Below are 21,918 nucleotides of genomic sequence, written 5' to 3'. Positions count from 1 at the left end.
ATAGAGTAAGAAATTAAACTCAGATGTGTTGTAAAGAAAGCAGCATTCCTACAGCATAAACTAAGCCACCTTTGATGGATTTCTCCTGCTTACAAGACTCCAGACCCACAAGCCCTCTTACTCCTAGATCCTACCCACCCCCGGCTCATCTCCCAGCCCTCCCCTCCACTCCCTCCCCCACCCCTCCATGCCCTGGACAATGCCTGCTCACTGCTCACTTTCACCTCCATGCCTTTGCTGACACAAACTCTCGGTCTGAACGACCTTCCCTCCCATGTACAGCAAGCAAACTCTCATGCATCCTTCAAGAAATGATTCATTCCTTCCTGTGTCACCTCGGCAATTTTTTATACTAATTATTCACTATTTCTGTACCATCTGCGTGCCAGGAGCTTTTCCTCCATGACTGCCTTTCCCACTAAACTGTGAATTTCTTGAGGGCAAAACTATATTATATTCTTTGCATCTTTATCTCCTTCCCTTCTTGGAAAGTCATTTCCACACAGTTACAGTAAAGAATTTGGGCTCTGGAGCCAGAATGCCTGGGTTTGAACACCGGTTCCACTAATATATGGCCCTGAGCAATTCATTTAAATTCTGTGCATTAGTTCCCTCATCTAAAAAAAATTCAGATAATAATAGTTCCTAACTCAGAAGACTGTTATGAGCATTAAAGGAGTCTAATTACCTATAGGGCTCTACGAGCAGAGCCTGGAATATAACAAGCACTCAATAAACATCACCAATAATCTACTATTATTATTACATACTAGAATAAACATTTTCAAGTGAGGTGCATGATATGTTTACTGAACTGAACACGTATAAGAAAACCCCCTCCCTAAAGAGTATAACAAAACAGACATTATCAATTAAGAGCAAGAACTCAATTATTCCAAATTCTGTAAGGTTCAGCATATGTGGTTATATTCTGTGATGTCACATATTTTTGTGTTTGTGTCGATTAAAATATGCTAAATCCCTTTAGTTGTACAATATCATGCAACTGCATTTTTAAAATGGAAAATTACGAACACATAAAATACAAACCTTCAGAGGCTGAGAGTCTTCCTCATCTGAATCTTTGAATTCAATGCAAATAGCAATATTTCTGGCCTGCAGCGATAGTTAAATAACAAAGAAAAAGAAAATAAAATAAAAAGCCAAAGTATGTAAATATTTATAAAAGAACACGAGAAGCCAAAACCTAAGAGAGCTTGGTATCAAAAATAAAACCTCAATCTTTGCACTCACCTTGGCAAAAGACTTTTGACTGTCATATTTCAAGGACTTAGGATAAACATAAAGGTGGTGGTTGTAGATGGTGTATGGCTGAGTGTGTTTGGGTATGCAGGGCACAAATTCCTCTACCTCAAATGTGATTGGCATTTTAGTACAGGTTTCAAATTGCTTCGTAGGAATGTATGATGAATTGACATAATCTAAAAAAATTGAAAACAAACAAATTGAAGTAAAAACCAAACAAAAACTTGTCTGTTTATTACATAGAACTTAACACTTACTAGGATAGTCTGAGGAAACATTATCAATTGTAATGTCTAGATTGCCCAAAATCACGGGGAGTTTAGCCATCTTCTCAGGTCTACAAACGAAAGAAGAGAAAAATCAAACAGGTTAGGTTAGCTCTGAATTCTAGAGCAGCACTTCCTAGAGAAATATAATGCAAGCCATAAAAGTAATTTTAAACTTTCTAATAGCTACATTTTAAAAAAGTAAAAGGAAACAGGTAAAAATTAGTTTTAAAAATATTTTATTTAACCCAACATTTTAAAAATATTATCTCAATATGTAATGAGTATAAAAAGTGCGTTCTAATTCTTCGAAACCAGGTGTGTATTTTACACTTGCAGCTCAACTCAGTAGGACCTGCTGTATTTCAAGTGCTCGACAGTCACACATGGCTAGTGGCTACTGTGCTGGACACCACAAGTCCAGATAAGAATATTAGCAAAATGTTATAGCGGAAGTTTTCCTGAACCACTCCATCCTCAGCATACATTCTTGGCTCATGTGGAATCATGAAAATTCAGAAGCCATCTTAGGCTCCAATGTCTAGTGAAATGCCAGATACAAAGAAGGTACTCAGGGAAATGTCTGCTGTTTGTATTTGGTCTGACTCCATCCAATACAGGAATGTCCTCTGTGACGTTCCTGACCTGCCTCAGCCCTTCCTAGTGACATGGAAATCTTCAACATAGCCGTTTCGATACCCAGATTGCTCTTCATCACAGCATGGTAAAATTCACTTCTCTGAAGCTTCCACTCATCAAGGAGCCTAGTTATGTTTCTCTGTGTAACACTTTTAACCACCTATACACAGCTATCACACCTTCCTGAAGTCCTGGATTCTCAGCCCTTTTGCATCTCCCTCCAATGCCATTTCTCTCACATAAGAACATCCCCTTTACATCATGGCTCCCAGAACTGCATAGATAAGGCCCAGTGTGGTCTGCCCAGGTCAGGTAGAGCAGCTGTCTGGTTTTGAACAATATACCCTTCTACTGATGCAGCCAAAATTCTATTACTTTTAAACAGTCACACCACCGTAGTGACGCACATTAAATTTACAAGCACCTAAACTCCCTAATTTTTTTTTCATATGCTTCACTATCGTGCTATATGTTTCCATCCTGTATTTATACAATTATGTTTTTAGAAGTCAGAACAGGATTTGATTTTTGTCTCGGTGAAATTTTATCTTTTTATGATCGAGTCATTCCAGTTGATCAAAACCCTCCTAAATCCAGATTCTAACATCTAATGTATTAGATATGCCTAACAGTTTTATGTCATGAAGACATTCATCAGCACCTTACATTCTCATAAAAGTCATTGATGAAGATAATGCACAGAATATTGCAAGAAGCAGCTCCTTCTCAAACCTCTAGAGGCTCATCGCCAGACTGATACTAGCCACTCATCACCCCTCCTGGCTTCTGGTCACTCCAGCATTGAACAACTGTCTACTCTCTCACATGCGCTACACTTCTCTGACCCATTGGTCATCGTAAAGTATACACTTTGCATTCCTCTGCTGGACCAGCGTGGTAACCCAATTAAAAACAGAGAAGCAGAAATGTGGCTAGGATAACTAGTTCTACGTGACGTGACTTGTTTCTAGAACACAGAACACTGCCTCCTGGTTCTTCATCGGCCACCTGTTTAATAATGTCTTTGAGAACACTGGCAAGAAACATCACAGCTCAGTGGCCAACAGATTCAGCATTTGGTTTTGTTCCCAGTTTTGAAAAGTTCCTAACTCCTGTTTTTAAGATTCCTCAGACATTATTGTTGTCTTAAGCAATCTCACATGTAACTTAAAATATATCTTGTGGTATTGTGGATCTGAACCAGGAGGTCCCTAACAGTTCCAAATTCTTGCTTTCATATGACTACCGCCTACATTGAGCATAGTCATCTTTGCCCACCACCAGCTCCAACTTACAGAATCACTTTCTCTCAGGGTTCCTCTCATTTCCACTTGTCTTTTGTTTACATCTGAGTTTAAATGAACAATTCCTTGAAATCCTGAGAGAGATAACTGTCAGGAAAGCAAGTCAACAAATATTCATCATTCTGCCTTCAGTTAAAAAGATTGCTGGCCAAAAGATGTCCACGTACCGTCCAGCATTACCCCGATACTTTGTCCCAGTGCCATTGTGTGATTTGTTCACAAACACAGTAACCTTTTCTTCTAGCAGGAAGACTGTGCCTTCGACAATCATTCCCTGGGAGCTGTCAATGGCTTCCCAAGCACTGTTAACTACCACAATGATACTCTGCCAGAGCCTCCCTCACCTTTACCCAAAGCTCTTGGGGCATCATCCCTCAGACCACGGGGTTTCTATGCAGGTATAAATTTTCTTGATGTATACTGCCTTGCTCCACCTCTTCATTTGAGCAACTTAACTCTGCAACATACCATAAAACTCTGTGTTGGCAAAATCTTAGAGACACCTACAGAGTTGTATCTGCTTCCTTGAGTCAGAAATATTATGTTTAATGTAAATGATACTTTTAAGTATACAATAAGTACTCGAGAGTACTATATTTCACCCCTTCCTAGTTATTTCTACCTGTGGATAAATATATACCTTCTTCAAGATTTTTTTTTTTGGTTATCTCTATGACATCATGCCCATATAAGTTTGAGAGATTTGGATTTCTAAGCAACAAATTTTAATTAAATTATCTTCATTCACTGGAACTCTTTCTACGATGTTACTTACTTCTGTGTCTAACTATACTTACTTCTTATTCTGTTTCCTCCCTCTACTGACAGCTTTATACTTACTTCTTTTTCTGTTTCCTCCCTCTACTGAGAGCTTTTACTTCTAGTTGCTACTTCTGTAGCAGCATTATTTCCATTCATTTCCACGCAAGCACCGATCTGAGCTTAGTTCCATATCAGGTAGCACAGGGACTCTGTGGAAGCTGTTTCTACCAACTCAGTTTTTAAAAACATAATCTTAAACCTATTTTAAAACTTTATGATTTTTATTGAACTTGGCTTATTAGAGATCAAAACGTCACACGCATCAAAAATTCTACTGCCTTTTATATGTGCATTTCCAAAGTGACGGGGGGGGGGGGGTGTGTGCGCAAGCATGTGTTGCACAAAGAGAATTCTCTCATATCCGGAATTAGTTTGGAGTTTTTTTAATGCTAAAAATTAGTACCTACATTCTACGTAAAACTTATAAAAGAATGCTTGAGCATGAAAACTCATCTTAAAACTTCACTGATTCAATAAATGTGTAATGGAGATGCATGTACGGAGTCTGGTATTTGTAAACTGCTTCTGTCTACATGTGAACTTAAGAGTGAGGCTCAAACTCCCTCTCTTGGGAAAAGGAAAGGTTTTCTTTTCCCACTGCCCATACATTCCTGCTGGTTCAACCACTCCCCCAGAGGAAAGGGCAACGGTATCACAAACTAGCAGTCATCCCATGCCAAGAGGGTTGGTGTCCTTACCTTTGTGTTTCTGGAGCTTGGCCTTCCCTTCCCTACTTCCTGTATTGACCCATTAAAGTGATCAATTGGTAATACAGACATGCTTGGGTGTGTTGTTGGTGTGAGTGTACTCTTCTAACTGCATTTTGTAGAAGGAAATATTCCCTAAAAGCTTTTCTGTCACTTAAAAATATATATATGATTGAAAGAAATTTGAGATATTTTTGTTTAAACAAAACCACTGAATTTATGTCTATGATAAATTTCAATACGCATCTATCAAGTGTTTACACTGTGCTACAATGTGCACTACACTAGGCACCGGGGACAGAAGACAAACAGGATCTGATTCCCGTCCTCAAGAAGCCAAAAATCCAGTAGATACTGTCAACTATTTAAGATATATGATGGCAACTACTTCTGTAGCGTGTATACAAACGTCTACTGAAAAGTGGAGGGTCTAGACGTATTGAGAAGGAACAGGGGATGAGACCAACACTCACGGTGAGAGGAATCACCCTGACAGGCATTCTCACTTATTCCCCCCACAGTTCTAGGAGGCAGGGCTATTATTATCCCCCCTTAAAAAGAAGAGGACACTCAAGCACAGAGGCCAAGTGACCTGCCTGAGATCTCCCATCACGGAAGTGAGTTACGGATTAGGCTGCAAACAATAATAATGTCAAACTTGGGTACAGAGAATAGAGAGGTACAAATAAACGCAAATATGTAAGCCTCATGCAGAAACACTTATAGCATTATTACCTAAACTACTTAATATGGTAGCATTAAAAAACGGTCTGCATTTTAAAGAAAATGTTCTGTTTTTATACTTTGCCTTCAGATTTGCCACAGAAATAAGACAAGACACAGCCATGAGCAAATCAAACAAACGTAAAAAACCACGTCCCTCTTCTTGGATAGATACTTCCTGGAGCACATATGTTAGCAATACCATCTATCTGACAGAATTATTTTCTTACTAAATCGTGGAATGTCTCCTCTGATAATTCCTACAAGGGAGAGGGGCAAAGTGGCTGATGAGCTTTGCCAGCTGTTTTCTAGACACTAGGGCAGCTTCAAAACATTTTTCTCATCCATTGTTAAATGACATTTTGAGACAATCATGGGAGCAGAAACCATAGCTTTGGATCCAAGCTGGTGCCCAAGCCACTGATACGAGATTATTCTTTGTAAAAAAAAAAAAACAAAAAAACAAAACAAAGAGGAAAGAAAAAGAGCAACACTAAGGTTTTTTAAAAAATGAAAAAAGGGATCCTCCACTCCCCTAACTCAACTGTGAAAAACACACAAAGAAACACTGGCATTTCTTTGGATTCTTACTGAAAAAGGACAGCAGCTTTCCTTGTGCCACTGCATTTTCTGCTGCTGACAGCATTGGGTCTCTATTTTCGGGTTTCTCAGTCTCTCGCTGGCCATCTGGACCACACTCTTCCCAGGAAACCCTTCCTACTGAAGGCCTGTTGTGCAGGGAGATCCCACCCTGTGCTCGGGACCAGTGGAGGCTTTGCTCTTTGCTGCCTGGTCACAGGCTCTCTGCTCGGATCATGTTTTGATTGATGAACCTGTGAAGTTCCACCCTCCAGGTTCCACCCAGGAAGCCAGACCTTCAGCTGGGGCCACCCCCAAAGAGCAGCCACTGTGGCGGGAGCTTCAAGCTAACCAGCCTAGGGAGTGACTTCTGAGACAGGGCTCCCAACCCCCATCACACATAAAAAACTTCACTATCTGTTTTGTTGGAATATATGGGTAAATGTTAGTTTAAAAAAAAAGTTCATGTAAAAGCATGGAAAGCTACAAAGTGGAAAGTGAAAAAATCACCCATAAACCCATCCCTCAGAGATGACCATGACTACCATTTGGTGTATAACCCAAATGACTATTTTTATGTCCTTCTATCTTTCCATCTAGCTAGCTATTCGCCTATCCATTTCTTCATTTATATACAAAAAGAACTATATGAAATATATTCTTTTCAAAAATGACGTCACATAGATACACTGTCTCCTCCTTACCAATACAGTGAGCCCACCTTCCTAAGTGAGTACACAGAGACCTACATCATGATTGTTGAGAATCGCATGGTAGGCTAGTGAGAGAAAACTGTAATCTATTTAACTAAAGGTGGCTAGAGTTTTTTAAAAAATCAACTTTTTATTCTATAAGCAAGGCTGAATATTTCCTGAAAATCAAATAAAAACTTAACAATACTCTATGACAACACAGTATGTATAACAATACACTACCCATTACCAATAAGTAAAGGTTTTTGAAAGATGTTAATTATGACTCTGTTTAGAATTCTGAAAAAACAGAAGAGAGAGAAGTAAGAAAAAGGTGAAAATGAAGTTAAAGAAAGCTAAACAGCCATTCTGAATTCTAGGTAAACTTATATAGTTACTTTGAAATGCATTTTTTCAAGTAAAAAAATCAGACTGAAAGGCACTTAAGGTATAGAATAGTTACTGGCTGGCTCTTGGCTCTTCTTCTCATTTCATTATCTTTTAATACCCTCAGCTCTGTCTCCTTCCCAGAATTTTCCCAGAGAAATTGTAAAACCCACGTCCCTAGCAAAGGAAGTCCATGTCATAGGTTCAGCAGTGAACTTCTTACAGCAGAGCACCAGAACAGCCCGGTGGCTAAGGGCCCAGATCCTCACCTGACTGCCACCAGCTGCACAATGCTGGACACCTCACTCAGCCTCTCTCTGCCCTATTGCCATGGGTTGAATTGTGTTCCCTGAAAAGATGGTGAAGTCCCAGCCCCCAGTACCTACGAATGTGACCTTATTTAGAAACAGGATCTTCACAGATGTAATCAAGTTAAGATGAAGTCATTAGGGTTGGCCCTAATCCAATGATGTGTTCCTATAAGAAGAAGGAAATTCATAGACAGAGACACAAAGGAAGACAGCCGTGTGAAGACGGGAGGCAGAGACTGAAGTTATGCTGCCAAAAGCCCAAGAATGCCTGGGGCTCCCAGATGATGAAAGACACAAGGACAGATCCTCCCCTAGAGATCTCAGAGGGAGCGAGGCCCTGCCAACACCATGACTTCAGGCTTCCAGCCTCTAGAATTCTGTTGTTTTAAGCCACCCAATATGTGGTGCATTGTTAGGGCAGCTCTAGGAAACAAATGCCCTCGCTAATATAGGTAAAGCACTTAGAACAATGCCTGTGAACTGTTGAGGACTATATGAGTTTCTGTCCTTCCCCCCATCACCCATTCAGTTAATGGTACCACAAATCACTCCATCGTGCAAGTCCGAAAACTGGGAGTTATTTACCTGAGACTACCACCCATTTCTCTCTCCTTCCACCCTAACACCCCATCAGGAAGCCAAGACCTAGTAACTGCACCTGTCTAACACGACGTGAACTAGTCCTGTTTCCTCCTCTTCCTATGTCCACTTGCGATGGCTTTGCTGAGTCCTTGCCCACCTCTTGCCAAAGGTTCCTCAATTGTCTCTTTCCTCCCTGGGCTCATCTCTACCCAACAAACCCTTCGCAGCACCACCAATAACGTTCTTTATACAATTCAAATTAACCAGGTAACTCTTCTGACTTTAAACCCCTTCTTCCTGCTCAAGGACTTGAGGAAAAGTTCCACGCTCATCCAACACGCCTTGGTGTATGAGTTGAGCAACTGAAAAGACTGCTCCTGCTTCCTCCCTTTCCACTCAACAACCTCTGTTTTTCAGGTGTGGAAATAAGTAAGGCCTTGAGACTCACTTCCGAAAGTCTGCAAGTAACTTGAGCATGTCTTCATTGGATAGCTTATTGCTGTCTTGCTTGTAGAGAGCAGAAAATCTGGCATTTTTGTCAAGGTTTCCAGATGCATCCTTAAACAACGTCCTGAAATAGCAAAACAACATGTCTAAGCTGTTTCCAAATGACCAAAATAAATCCATAACTTGACTCCGGTTTCTATGTGAAGACTAATTATTATTCCACTGGCTATAGCCCGCAGAAATCTCATTATCTAAAGACATGGAATATGTTTATGAGGATGAACACAACTAATTCAATTTACATAGAAAACATTTCCAGCAAATGGCTTGTGCTTAGGAAATAACATACACAGCCAAATGCTTAGGAAATAGAGATCACAAATAAAGAGGATCTGCAGGCCTCACTGGGCTGCCACCCACTCCCAGCTGGAGGCATGTGGCTGGAACCTGGAATCCCAGCTCTGCAACAAACACTCGTGTCCATCCTGCCAGTGCCAACATGGCTATCCTCCAGCTAGCATCTCTCCTCTCTGGGTCTCTAATAAATGATTTTTCAGATATGGAGCTTACTTATTTTTCAGTTTTACATATTTAAATCCTCTTTGTCTCTGGACAAAAAAAACCAGAATAGGTCAGTCTGTCTGTCTGTCTGTCTACTATCTATCTCCATGTATCTGTATCCATATAAAAGGTATAAAAAGTATCAAAGATGTTCTCCTTACCTTGCTGCCCAAGCAAATGGCATTCTGTACTGCCCTAGTCTTTGGCATGCCTGCTTGGCATTCTTCAGCACCTTCTGGGCAACCTTGAAGACATCAGAGTAAAACCATGAGTTACTGTATCCCACAGACTAAACAACCTCTTACGGTAGCATCAGATGCACGGACGAGCGCATCTCACTGCAGTGAACATGGCTGCACTTATACTCAGTGCACGTACTCTGCTTCTCACATTCCCTAGCAGCGATTTTCAAAGAATATCCAATGAAAATTGTTTCCAAAATGTATGTCTTTTCTTTGGTCTTCATAAGCAACAAGCATGCCATTTCATAGGCCTTTCTATTTCTTCATGACTAAGGGCTATATAAGTCCGCTGAGTTATTAATAATTACTAATACTTGGTATTCATGCCCAAATATATCATATTGTTAGAGTTTAAATGAGAACACTAATGAAAATACTAAGCTTTCATAACTCCTAATGTGCACTGGCTTATGCAGACTCCCCAGATTTGGGGGATATATATTCATTATTAAGACATTACAGGTATTGACTTAAGTTAGGCCAATGTTTTCAATCACTATGTTCTTGTTTTCTAGGTATAAGTTACCATTACTTTCACTTCTAATGATTAATTTTGGTTTGTTGCGGGTGGCTGGATTAACTCCATAGTGCACAGGGAAGCAGATCTGCTTTTGGCCTATGTATGCATGGCAGGTCTATTCATCAACTATACCCCTATTGCTAAAGCAGATGACACCCAATTTCCCCAAATTTGCTTCTTCTGGAATACTGCATTGTTACCACTACAAAGTGTGACTGATTCAGAGTCAGAGCGGGGGGTTGAAGGGTCTTTTACATTACTTAAGTACATCGGAGCCAAACCAATTTTGGGAAATGTGACCTAGTGCCTGTGAACTAAAGTGTGCTCTGCAGAGCTGCAGCAGCAGCCCCACTGGGAGCCTGTCAGGAATGCAGAGTCTTGGGCCCCCCCCAGACCTCCTGGGTCAGAACCAGCATTCTGACCAGACCGCCGGTGATCTGTGTGCGCCAGGTTTGAGAAGCGCTCATCTAGAAGACTCAGAAGGAGAACAATAGAGCTCTCTGTCTCTGAGTAAAACTGAAACCAGCTGTGTGAGTCTAGAGCACTCAACCTCTCTGGGCTCTACTTTCCCACCCGAAAAATGAAGAGCTTGGGCTAGACTTGCCATTATCCGTTCCAGTTACTAAACATGACGATTCTACCGTAACTGTGGGGCGGGGGGAACTGCTGCCTTCATGAATGACTTGGAAAACACTTCTCGATTGAAACAGGTGTCGGGAGCTCATCCAGCCCCTCCCTTTCTTCTTCAAGTGGGGCATGTCCATGCGGTGACTCGGGGATCATAGAGTAAATGGTCTGCCTTCCTGGGGTGGCCATTTTACTTACACATTTTCAGGTAGAAATGATTATTTTTAGGTTCTAACAGTAATGACTATGTTGTGGAGTAAAATGCAATATTTGCGTAAAATTTAAAGCCAAAACAGGCCTCAAATAAGTTTCACTCTTGCCTGTAGTGAACGAGGACTGAACTCTCAGACTTACTGAGGGTATCAATGGAACACAATATATATAAAAGTCAGAGCGAAAAACTCATTTTTGCCCTTTGGGTTTTCCCCCCCCTTTTCTTTCTTTTTTAGAAAATCTATTCGTGGTGGACACCTACAGAGACTATTCCTAAAAATTTCCTCCAAAACAATAATTTCCTCCAAATGACGTTCTATACCATCTTGGAAAACATGAAGAGACATTTTGATATACAGAAAAAATCATCCCTCAGCAAAATCTCTACCGAAGCTCCTATTTTTTTATATGAGATGGTTGAGTCTTAATCTCTGCTTTAATTTACTGCATTGGAGGTGTGAACGCATGGAAAAATGTACACATGGCTGAGCCTTACGTTCCATAAGTAATGAAGGAGAAGCAAATTCAACAGATGCTCAACGGACACTGGAAAGTGTATGTGATTTTCACACCAGCGTGAGCTGCCAAATTTCAAACCATGCACGTGGCAGGCAGAAGTAGCAAAGCTGGAGCATACCAGCCTTGGAAATGTGTTGCATACATGGCGGGGGAGTAGATCTTATCTTGGGCATTCATTGATTATTAATCAAACCATCAAAGAACTAAAAGAGCTTCTCATCCAAGGTTTTACAGACTTGATTTTAAAAATAAAACAGCTTCTCTCCAGAGACCAAATTTTACTCTGCTTTTATCAGCCAGAAAGGCATATGTTTGAAGCCATGCACCTGGGTAAATGGGCTTCTCCTTGACTGGAGCTGTAATAATTGATAATGACATCCTCCTGTATGCGTCAGTGATTTAGTACTCATAGCACTGTCTCGTATGTAGGTGGTGGGGGGGTAGCAACATCATCTTTCAACTACAGACGGGACACCTGGGGCCCAGAGAGGTGACATGATGTATCCAGGCTAGTTAGGAGCTCAGCACCCAGGTCTCTGACTCCTGGAACCTGTTCCTTAAAAACCATCCTGCATCTTGGTGGACACACCTGTGATGTACAGTGGCCAAAGAGAGGAAGACAGGAAGCTCTGAATCACTCAGAAAACCCCAGTTAGAGCCTCTGAGGTGTCCCCTCCTACTGCTGACCAGTCCTTGTCAATGTATCAGAGTCTCAGATGACCACTAATACAAAAATTTTTTAAATAACTAAAAGTACTGTAAAACTGGCACAGGACAGCACTCAACAGCTGACTGGAACCAGGTAGCTCAATGTGCTAGAAAGTGACAGTCAAGTGCCAGTTGGCAACTCTAGCTGTGGGACACTGAGCAGGTAACTAAACCTTCATAAACCTCAGTTTTGGGGAGTGTGAAAGGTATTCTTGGCCTAGATGACTTCTAATATTCAGTTTTTGGGAGTGTGAGAGGTATTCTTGGCCTAGATGACTTCTACCGTAAGTCCACACCTAGGCACTCCCCAGGTAATGAACAAACACCAAAGTAATGAAAACACACCAAACATACATCTTGTACGTTTCCTTTCCCTCTTCCACCTAATGTCACACCACCTCTGCCACCGTAGCCCCGCCCCACCTGACAAAACACAAGTGCGCCTGATCTACTGACACTACTGGCCAGATCATCTGAGCCAGGTCACCTCCTAGTCTCCAGTCTCACATTTAAGTGTAAATGGACCCAAATTTATAATTCCAGGACCTCGGAGACATGCCAACAAGTGGAATGAACTCTATTTAAATACAATATACGTACTTTTTAATGATGGAAAGTTTACTACTAAGCTGGAAATTCCTTTGCCAATTATTTCAGGATGTCAGGATAGTCTAGCCAAATGAAGTATTTTATTTACACACGGAACTACTTTTCATTGAAAATTGGACACATGGTTAACTATAAGACAATCTATGAGACTAGTCTATATCTTTTAGAATATAAATATGGCTTAACTGTGATTTCTTTAAGCATTTCTATATATTTTTTTTCTGATTGCTGTTTATCATCACAAAGCATGCAAGTCATCCATACCTTGGAAGAGTCTGAACTTTTCATGTATGGCTCAGCACCATGTGTGATGCTCCCCTGAAGCACTTTTTCAATTCTAGCCACAAGAAATATATCAGGATGAGGGCACGTGACTGAAAATATTCCCTAGGGAACAAAAGATTTTCTCCCATGAGTAGAATTTACAGCCACATTAAACAAATCCCATGAACATTAAAGATTCTCAAGCAGCAAAGAGCACTGATACAGTATAGCTATTCAGAAGCACCCAGGGCCAAACTGGTTAACTCATCAACAGTTCATCATCTGATCAAAAAGGCTATTTGGTGGAGGAGGCAACTAGCAGAAAGTTTAGAAAAAAGAAATGAGAAATCAAAAACTACTTCTTCTCTTTCAGCTTGCTTTTACTGTCTAATTATATACGCTGTCAATATAATTAACCGTCTCATTTACCCCAGTTGTGCATTACAAAGTTTCATTACGTATTTACATAGCACGCGCAAGAGAAGCCTTATTGGCGTGACCGCTGGGCTCACGCTGTCCCCACCTGCTTCGGATACTGCATGGCGGCTTCGTGAAGGATGTCCTGCAGGGCAGGCGAGCTCTGCCTACCGCCGTTCATCAGAGATGGGGATGTGGTGGCCAGCATCTGCCTCACTGAGAAATGGTTCAGGTCCACATGGAAATCGGCAGAAATCTTTCGGTTGTATTTTATGTCAAACAGGGATAGAGTAACAAAGAAAGGCTCGACCTGAACAAAACAAAACAATCCAGACCATCACTATGGCTCAAACTGTCAGGAAAAAAGAACGCTGCTATCAAAGAAGAAATGACTAGACCTATGTATGATTGTTGCTATAAATTACCGCTAAAGAGCAATAGCCTCCATACCTGTCCTGTATCACAAACATCCTGTCCGGGCAGCCGAAACAACCCTCGGCACCCTGATTTAACACCGCACCTCTCTGATACCAGGAACTAGGACTGAATGTCCCAGCTGCACTGCAACAGGCACATCTGAAACCTCTGAATAGGCTTTTTAATCTTTATTTTTTAAAAAGAAAATTACATTTGTAGTGGGTCCTTCTTCATTTTCAGCAACACAGCATTGCAAATTGAAAGATAAATCATTGCACTTGACAAGAATTCTTTTTCCAAACTTTTCTTCAAATGGCTTCACTTCTGGCTCAGCTGATGAGAAGTCAAGCTTCTTTAAAAGAAAATGCAAATATATAAATGTATTATGCTCCCACTAAAAAAAAAAAAAAAATCCCATAATAAATGTATCCTAAGGAAATTGCTTAAAATATGGAAACGCTATATACCTTAATTTACTCACAACAGTATTACTATTTTATACATTTACATAGTATATAATAATGGTCAAATAAATCATGCGACATCTACTCAATGGATCATTATGCAGAGCTTAAAAATTATCGTTATGAACAACTCAAGTGTCCATCAACAGAAAAATCTATAAGCAAAATGTGGCGTATACATACAATGGAATATTACCCAGTCATAAAAAGTGGAGTTCTGACACAAGTTACAACAGGGACGGACCCTGAAAACATTATGCTAAGTGGAACAAGCAAGACTTAAAAAGGCAAATATTGTATGCTTCCACATATATGAATTTCTTAAATAGGCAAATTCATAGAGACAGAAAGTAGAATAGAGGTTACTAGGGGTGAGGGGAAGGAGGCATGGTGGGCTGTTGTTTAATGGGTACAGAGTTTCTGTTTGAGAGGATGAAAAAGTTCTGGAAATGGATAGTGGTGATAGTCGTACAGTAATGTGAATCTACCTAAATGCCAGTGAATAGTACACTTAAAAATGGTTAAAATGGTAAATTTTATATTATGCATATTTCACCACAATAAACAAAAAATCATCAAAAAGCAAAAAATATATATATATGTGTATATATACGGTTATGAAGTCTGCGGAGAGACATAGAAAAATACTTATTTTTAAAGATAAATGGTTAAAAGAAGTTCTATAAAAAAAGACCACAAATGAAGAAGAGGAAACTATGGGAGGAAACACAGCAGAACAGCTGGCCCCTCAAAGCAGCCCTATCTGTAGGCAACCCTGGAGGCCCTCCCAAGCCATGTCTTGGATTTTTTGAGGACACAGATGTGGACCGCATGCACTGCGAGGCCTGTATCTGGAACTGAGCTGAGGCTGGTCAGAAAATATCACAGTCGCCTGGGCATCTGTACTGATGCCTGTTATTTTCTGACGGTGATTTTAGGGGGTAAATTATATATGTTCTTTGTGGACTTGAGAGTGTCTTTGGATACACCTCCCTCAATTTTCAACAATCTATTAAATATCAAATATTCACAATGGTTGTGCTATGGTAATGAGATTACAGGTTGTTTTTATTTCTTCCTCTTTCTCCTGAATTTTCTATATTGTTATACTGCTTGTTATCCAAAGTACATAAATATGCAAACAAACAAACAAATAACCTAACAAAGGTTTTCTTTCCTTGAACTATTTTAAATATTAAAATAGTTCTTACCTGGGCATCTGGGTCCAAGTAAAACAGTTTAACTCTGCTTTCACTTTTCAGTTTGATTTCTGCTTCTCTGGTACTCTGATAACAAGATAAACAGAAAATTAAAATTACATTGAAAAAACCCTTTTCTTACAGAGATGTCTAAATATGTTTGAAAGCTACCCCATCCTGAAGAGCCAGACTGCCAGACAGCTCTGCCCGCATCTTGGATGGTCACCTGCATGTCAATGAACAATGATAGGCTATCCAGTATGTAGCACACAATGTAAGTGCTATGGGGAAAAAAAAGAAGACTTGATCCCTGGCAGTATGAAGCTGATAATCAACTGCAGCCAAAACCAATGCAAAGAAAGCGAAAGAGAATAATTAAGCATTAATATCAAGAAAAGCTTCATAAAGTAATGGAATAGGTGATAAGCCTTGAATGAAGGGGTAGAATTTAGATAGCAAAAAGGAGGAAAACATGAGCATTTCAGACCAAATGAAAAGGATGCACAGAGAGGATAGATACTGAGAGAGGAAATGAGCCCAAAGGGTAGAAAGGACTTAGGGTCCAGCCTGAGACTGAGGGTACAAGCAAAGGAAGAGGAAGGCATACGTTTTGGATGGTGGAATAAAGAAAACTGTGGAGTATCTTGAAGGACAGCCATAGGTGTCAGTAGCAGGCAAGGGGAGAATTGCTGATTCACTCAATAAATATTTATGAGCACATATTTTATGTCAAGCTAGGGACACAAACATGAATGAAATGCAGTTCCTATCCCCAAGGAACACCATCTGGGAAGACAGAAAATAAACAGCAATATGAATGGCAAAAGAAATCGTACGTACAGTGAGCTGACCTGCACTAGGGGTGGCCGCCAGGAAAGAGCTCCCAGAGGAAGGCCCATCTTGAAGGACAAGGACATTTGGCCAGAAAAGGAGAGAAGGGCATTCTAAGAGGAGGTACTACAGGTATAAAGGTACGAGTCACACCTGAGCAATGATCAAGTCATTCATTACAACTGAATGGTTGTACATGATGAAAAAAGTAGAGAAATGAGTCGGATTTGTATGGTAAGGTCTGGGGATTTCACTCAGAATCCAAAAAATCCTGCAATATTTTAATCAAGGGAATAAAATTACCAGTTCTGCATTTTAGATCCACCCCTCGGGTAGGGCTGAAGCAATGGATTACAAAGGGAAAGACTAGGAGGTCCACATGGTCTCTCCTGAGTTATCACAGCAGGCTCCCAGTCTCACAGCAAGGCCCATAACAAATACCACCTTCCTAGCTTGGGTGGCCTGCTGACTGGTCAATCCACTAATTTGGGAGGAAGAGCAGGTTTGTGGAGAAGATGGTAGAGTCTGGAGATGCCTGCGGGATTTCCAACTGGAAACATCCAGTAGACAGCCAGAGAGATGGGACGTGAGCACAGGGTGGGGAGGAAGGCTGGAGTTACAGACCAGGAGAACATCAGCACAGAGGTGAGGATGCAAGTCTTGGGGGGTGGGTGAGAGTCCCTGGGGGAAAGTGTGAAAGCGAGTCTGTGGACAGAAATCCAGGGGCCCCAACACTTGAAGGGATGGACAGCAGAAGAGAAGTCATTCAGGGAAAGAGACATGGTGGCAGAGATGGGGGCTGGAGAAGTGGGATATGGGAACCGGGAGAAGAGGAAGCTTCTTAGACATTCACAAGATAGAAGTCATCTCCAGCCACGTTACGCCACACCTGCTGCCTCTAAATCTATATCCTGTTCTTCCTGGCGGTCATAGTTCTTAATAGAATGTCCTCTCTCATCTGCTCCTTTGCCCAAAGACGAGGAGTCACATCTCAGCACATAATGGGTGGTGACAGCCACAGGGGAGAGGGTGTCTTGTCCTCTCTGCTGGTGGCTTAAAGAGGTCTACTATTACATTTCTCATCACGGCCAATGAGAAATTAAGCATCTTAATTTTCTCAGTCATGTAGTTGTTGTAATAGGTTCTTAGCAATGACCCAAACTCTACCCTGACCATATCTGACAAACTACCTACATCTAGCGGAATGAAATGACCACCAGAATGCCAGCTAAGAAACTGGGTTCTAGCTCTAGTTCAGTTGTTAACTGGCTGCATGAACTTGAGTAAGCCACTTAGCCTCCTTGGACTCTATTTTCATTTCTGAGTAAAAATGTTCAACAAGATGATGGCTCGAGTCTTCTTCTACAACAAAGTTTATCTTGATGCTCTCTCTGCAGCTTTAAGGCTTCTGGAGGCTCAGGGGCATTCCTACAAATCACCTGCTCATGCTTACAGAGGAAAGTGTGTGCCTGTGGCTGGGGACGGGGTTGTGTAGGACAATGTTTTAAATCCATCTTGCCCATCCCCTTATCCAAATTTTTCAAACCAAAAGGGCCAGAACACGTGCATGTAGAATACACTTAACTGAACCCAAAGAATCTGCTTTACTTTGTATACAACCCATGGCGTTTCCTAACAAAGACATCAGTACTAGGTGCTGCGAGCCACCACCAACAGTAATGCATTCTCCTGAATTTTTGCTTGAGTCCTTCAACAAGGGCAAACGCTATGATCTCAGACACTGGAGCACAGCAATGGGTTCTTAATGTAGATGCATTTCCTCATGTCTTTCTGAAAGATGCTTGTTGACTCAAGCGGAGTAAGAGATGAGAAATGAATAAAGCAAGAAAGACTGCTAAGAGCTCTATATAATTAGAGGACAAACAGAGATGCAGACACATTAACAGAAAAAAAAAAAAAATCAACAACTAGCCAAAATAGACTCAAAGTATCCTGATGTTGCCACTAATATCCAAGGGATATATTCTTCACTAGAAAAACCATTTAATGGGGAAGAAGGGACAACGTTAGATGTAAAAATAACGTGACAGCTTATAATCCACCTTGCACACACCGACAGCTCTTCTATGAGACAGAGGAAAAGCAGGCTCAGCTTCTTAAAGTTCCTCCCATCCTTCCCAAGGCCCAGAGTGCTTTAAACAGATGGGACGCCTGAAAAACAGTGTCTGAAAGAATTACCAACTAAAACCTAGGCTGTAAGAAAATGTGGCTCGGGAAGGGCAGGGCTTTCCCCCAGAGCCAGGGAATAATAAATACTTGAAAGCATCATAATGATAAAAGCAAACATTTGTTGATTATAGCCAACATCTCTATGCTAGATGTTAGCCTAAGTACACATTTAAATTTGGTACAAACTTAGGAGGCAAGTCTTATTATTATCCTTGTTTAAGAGAAAACACTGGGGCTCGAGGGGTAAATACTTTGCCCCAAATTCACAACACTAAACAGAAACCTGGCTTCTAACTGAGGCTGTCTGGCTTCACAGCCCAGATTCTTTAACCATTAGACCAGAAAAAGATAGGTAAAGAATATGAACAGGCAAGTCAGAAGGCAGGAAAACCAAATGGCAAATAAATATACGAAAATATGAAAAATACCACTACTAAACAGTGGGATACAAATTAAAGCAGTGAAACATCATTTTTCACTCCTCTGGTGAGGATGCAGAGAAATGGGAATATGAATTGTTACAACCTTTTGGGAAAGCAACCTGGCAATATTTAAAGCACTAAAAGCACAATAAACTGTGACCCAGAAATCCCACCTTGGGGAATTCCTCGTACAGAAATAAGAGCATGAGTATTTCAGCTTATAAATATGTCATGATGTTTATTATGCACTGTTTGTAGAGGCTAAAAACTGAAAATTATCTAGATGCTCATGAATAGGGAGATGGCTGAATAAAGTGTTCAGTATCCATATTTGGAATATTATGCAGCTATGAAAATGAGTGAACTAGATCCTCTATGGCCCCAAGGGAACATCTATGAAAAAATTTTAAGTGATAGAACAAGTTACAGAGTAATGTATATATCATGAGCATATTTTTAAAAATAACTAAAAACACTGCATATGTGTAAATATGTTTCCATGAGCAACTGGTCTGGTAAAGAAACAACTATAACAGGTTAATAACATCAGTGCTCTCAGGAATCTGGGGATGAAGGTTGAAGGGAAAAGATGAACTTTTCTTTATACAACTTTGAATATTTTTACTTACTATAGCAAGTACATTTATTTTCACTTAAATTTTAGTAAAGACAATAAAATAAATTCCTGTAATAAGTACCTTCACAGTCTAAGAGCCCACAAAATATAGCTGTAAAAAAATATCCCACAGACTATGCCGTCCAGCACTTCTCAAAGTGACAGAGACCAGCTCTGCTCTTAAAATAACCTGTGGTCAATCCATACCATAGATGCAGGAAGAACCCAACTGGTTCTTCCCCAAACCCTGTTGCTGGTCCTACCCACTGCCCGTCTAATACTTTGGGTTCAGTATAGAGGAAAATGGAGAGAGAAAAGTGACAATGACAGAGCCATTCTCTGTAAAAACTGACACTTCTCAGATACTACAGAAGAGAATGATTTGTCTAAAACAAAGGCTATTCCCCCCACTCCTGTATTCCCTAAGTTTAATCACTAATGATACACCCTGACAATGTTTTCTTCCTTGTCTTAAGAGGCAGTTATGAACCAAACATTCAAGAGTTTCCAGAAGAACTACCATAAAGTTTAGGCATACCCTGCGTCTTAAGTTTATCTCTGAGCAGGGAAAACAATTGAAGGCCAGAGCATCATATTTTGAGGACGGCTCGTCAGGAAAATACTGTGTTGACTGTTGGCTCATTTAAACAGAATGGGTTGCAAACAGGAAGACTTAGCAAAATCCTTTGAAGCCAGAATACATACTTTTAATTTAAAGAGCTGTCATGATTTGTTTCCACTACTTCCATGATATCTAACTCCTAGGGACCATCATCTCATCCTCTGTGTCACAAAGCTATAATAAAGCATTCTAGATAAGGAAGCCCAAGAAATGGAACACCAGCTGACCTCACAAACACAACCCTAGCCGATTCCTTTGTATCATAACACAATGACATAATTTTCTGGATTAGGATACAGAGAAGGAAGTATTTATTACAGATGTGGTTTAAAAACTCAGAGAAGGTGTCCGTGAAACTGTTCGGGTTCTGACAAGCACTGCTGAACTTGGCCCCCTGATGCTTACTCAACCTCAATGAGACCATAAAGTTTGAGACACCAGACTCTAGCCTGTGTTCAACTGTGGAAGATTTACCAAGAAAGGTAAATTCATTCACTATAAAGAAGTTACAAGGTAACAGAAGGGGAGCAATTTTGGTTCAACACGAACCACATGGGGAGGCCAAATTAAGAGAGAGCAGCTGTTTTTTGAGTACACAAAGAGCTCAAAAATAGAAAAGCTATGGAGGAAAATATAAGGTGGGAGCATGAGGGTTTTCTTCATACTACCTTTACACAGGAGGTGATATATATACATACGCATATATATATTCATTCCAATGTTACCTAAGGTAAATGTAACCAGAAAAAATATTTATCAAATAAATAGTAATCGGGTTTACCACATGATCATATTACCCCTTGACACTGTAGGGAAGAAACCAATTAACTACCTTTAACTACAGTTTGTGTATTTCATAAAAATGTTTATAAGACTATGTACTCTAATACTATAAATGCTGTTACGTTTAGAGCAAACATATGTTTGGTTCCATTTTAGACAATAGGAGGAAAAGAACAGGTTTTAGGGTATACACAGTGTGTCCCCATAAGAAAACAATAGAGATGTTCAGTACTAAATGTACAAGCAACAAAAGGGCCAAGAATATACAAAATATTCTGAAAACCTAATTCCACATCACTCCTGCTGTATGTCAAGGGCCCCTCCATCACATTCCACAATGAGACACCAGCTATTTTTGTACTAAAACAACTTCCTGTCGCTCATATCCTGTTTGGTTATGTCTCCGTCACAGTGGAAAACAAAAGCCGGGGCAACAGGATGAAAGAAGCAGAAAGAGGAGTTGACCTGAGAGGAGCCTGCCATTAAATTACACCTTTGCCTGCCCCCACTGTTCTAGTCCTTTCTCTGCAATCTGACGTAACTGTGGCCTGATCTCCCCATGGACCTTTCCCTGGTACTGGCCTCTTAACCTCCTCACCCCGACTAAACTCTCCCTCCTTGCCTAGCTGTGCAACTCGAGCCTCCCTCCCCCTCCCACACGCCCTCCCACCCCTATTCAATCTCACACTCTGGAATCCATTCCTTCTAAAATCAGGATGACCAGGTATCAATCAACCTCCTTCCTTTCTTAACAGGTACAAATGATCCCCACCCCAGATACACTGGAGGGGGTTATAAATAGTCAAAACCACTCACACTCGGGGCCCTGGATGATGAAGGGGCTGAGAGCCGGGCACACTGGTGCCTGAGCCCCTCACACTGCACTTCTGCCACCAAGCAGGCGGACAAGAGGCATCACAACAGACACCTGCCCCACAAGTGGGATGGCAGCATGCTGGTGGATAACAG

General features: G+C 40.8%; 1 protein-coding gene across 16 annotated transcripts in view; it reads right to left on the bottom strand.

The window, feature by feature from the left end:
- Positions 1-21,918, bottom strand: part of DOCK9 (dedicator of cytokinesis 9) — a 285,850-nt gene that overhangs the window by 101,583 nt on the left and 162,349 nt on the right. For all 16 annotated transcript variants that reach the window (XR_009697557.1, XM_061171127.1, XM_061171131.1 and 13 more), the window contains exons 10-18: positions 15,498-15,572; positions 14,034-14,174; positions 13,512-13,715; positions 12,989-13,111; positions 9,448-9,530; positions 8,727-8,849; positions 1,524-1,603; positions 1,255-1,442; positions 1,051-1,116 (exon numbers count right to left, since the gene is read on the bottom strand). Coding sequence is in view for 15 of the 16 variants with exons in the window: in XM_061171127.1 (XP_061027110.1) it covers positions 1,051-1,116; positions 1,255-1,442; positions 1,524-1,603; positions 8,727-8,849; positions 9,448-9,530; positions 12,989-13,111; positions 13,512-13,715; positions 14,034-14,174; positions 15,498-15,572 (1,083 nt within the window). In the remaining variant the exon portion in view is untranslated. The remainder of the gene's footprint in view (positions 1-1,050; positions 1,117-1,254; positions 1,443-1,523; positions 1,604-8,726; positions 8,850-9,447; positions 9,531-12,988; positions 13,112-13,511; positions 13,716-14,033; positions 14,175-15,497; positions 15,573-21,918) is intronic.

The sequence above is a fragment of the Eubalaena glacialis genome, chromosome 16 (assembly GCF_028564815.1).
Source record: "Eubalaena glacialis isolate mEubGla1 chromosome 16, mEubGla1.1.hap2.+ XY, whole genome shotgun sequence".
NCBI lineage: Eukaryota > Metazoa > Chordata > Mammalia > Artiodactyla > Balaenidae > Eubalaena > Eubalaena glacialis.
Note: the sequence above shows the minus strand (reverse complement) of the source record. Positions and strands in the feature narration are given on the sequence as shown.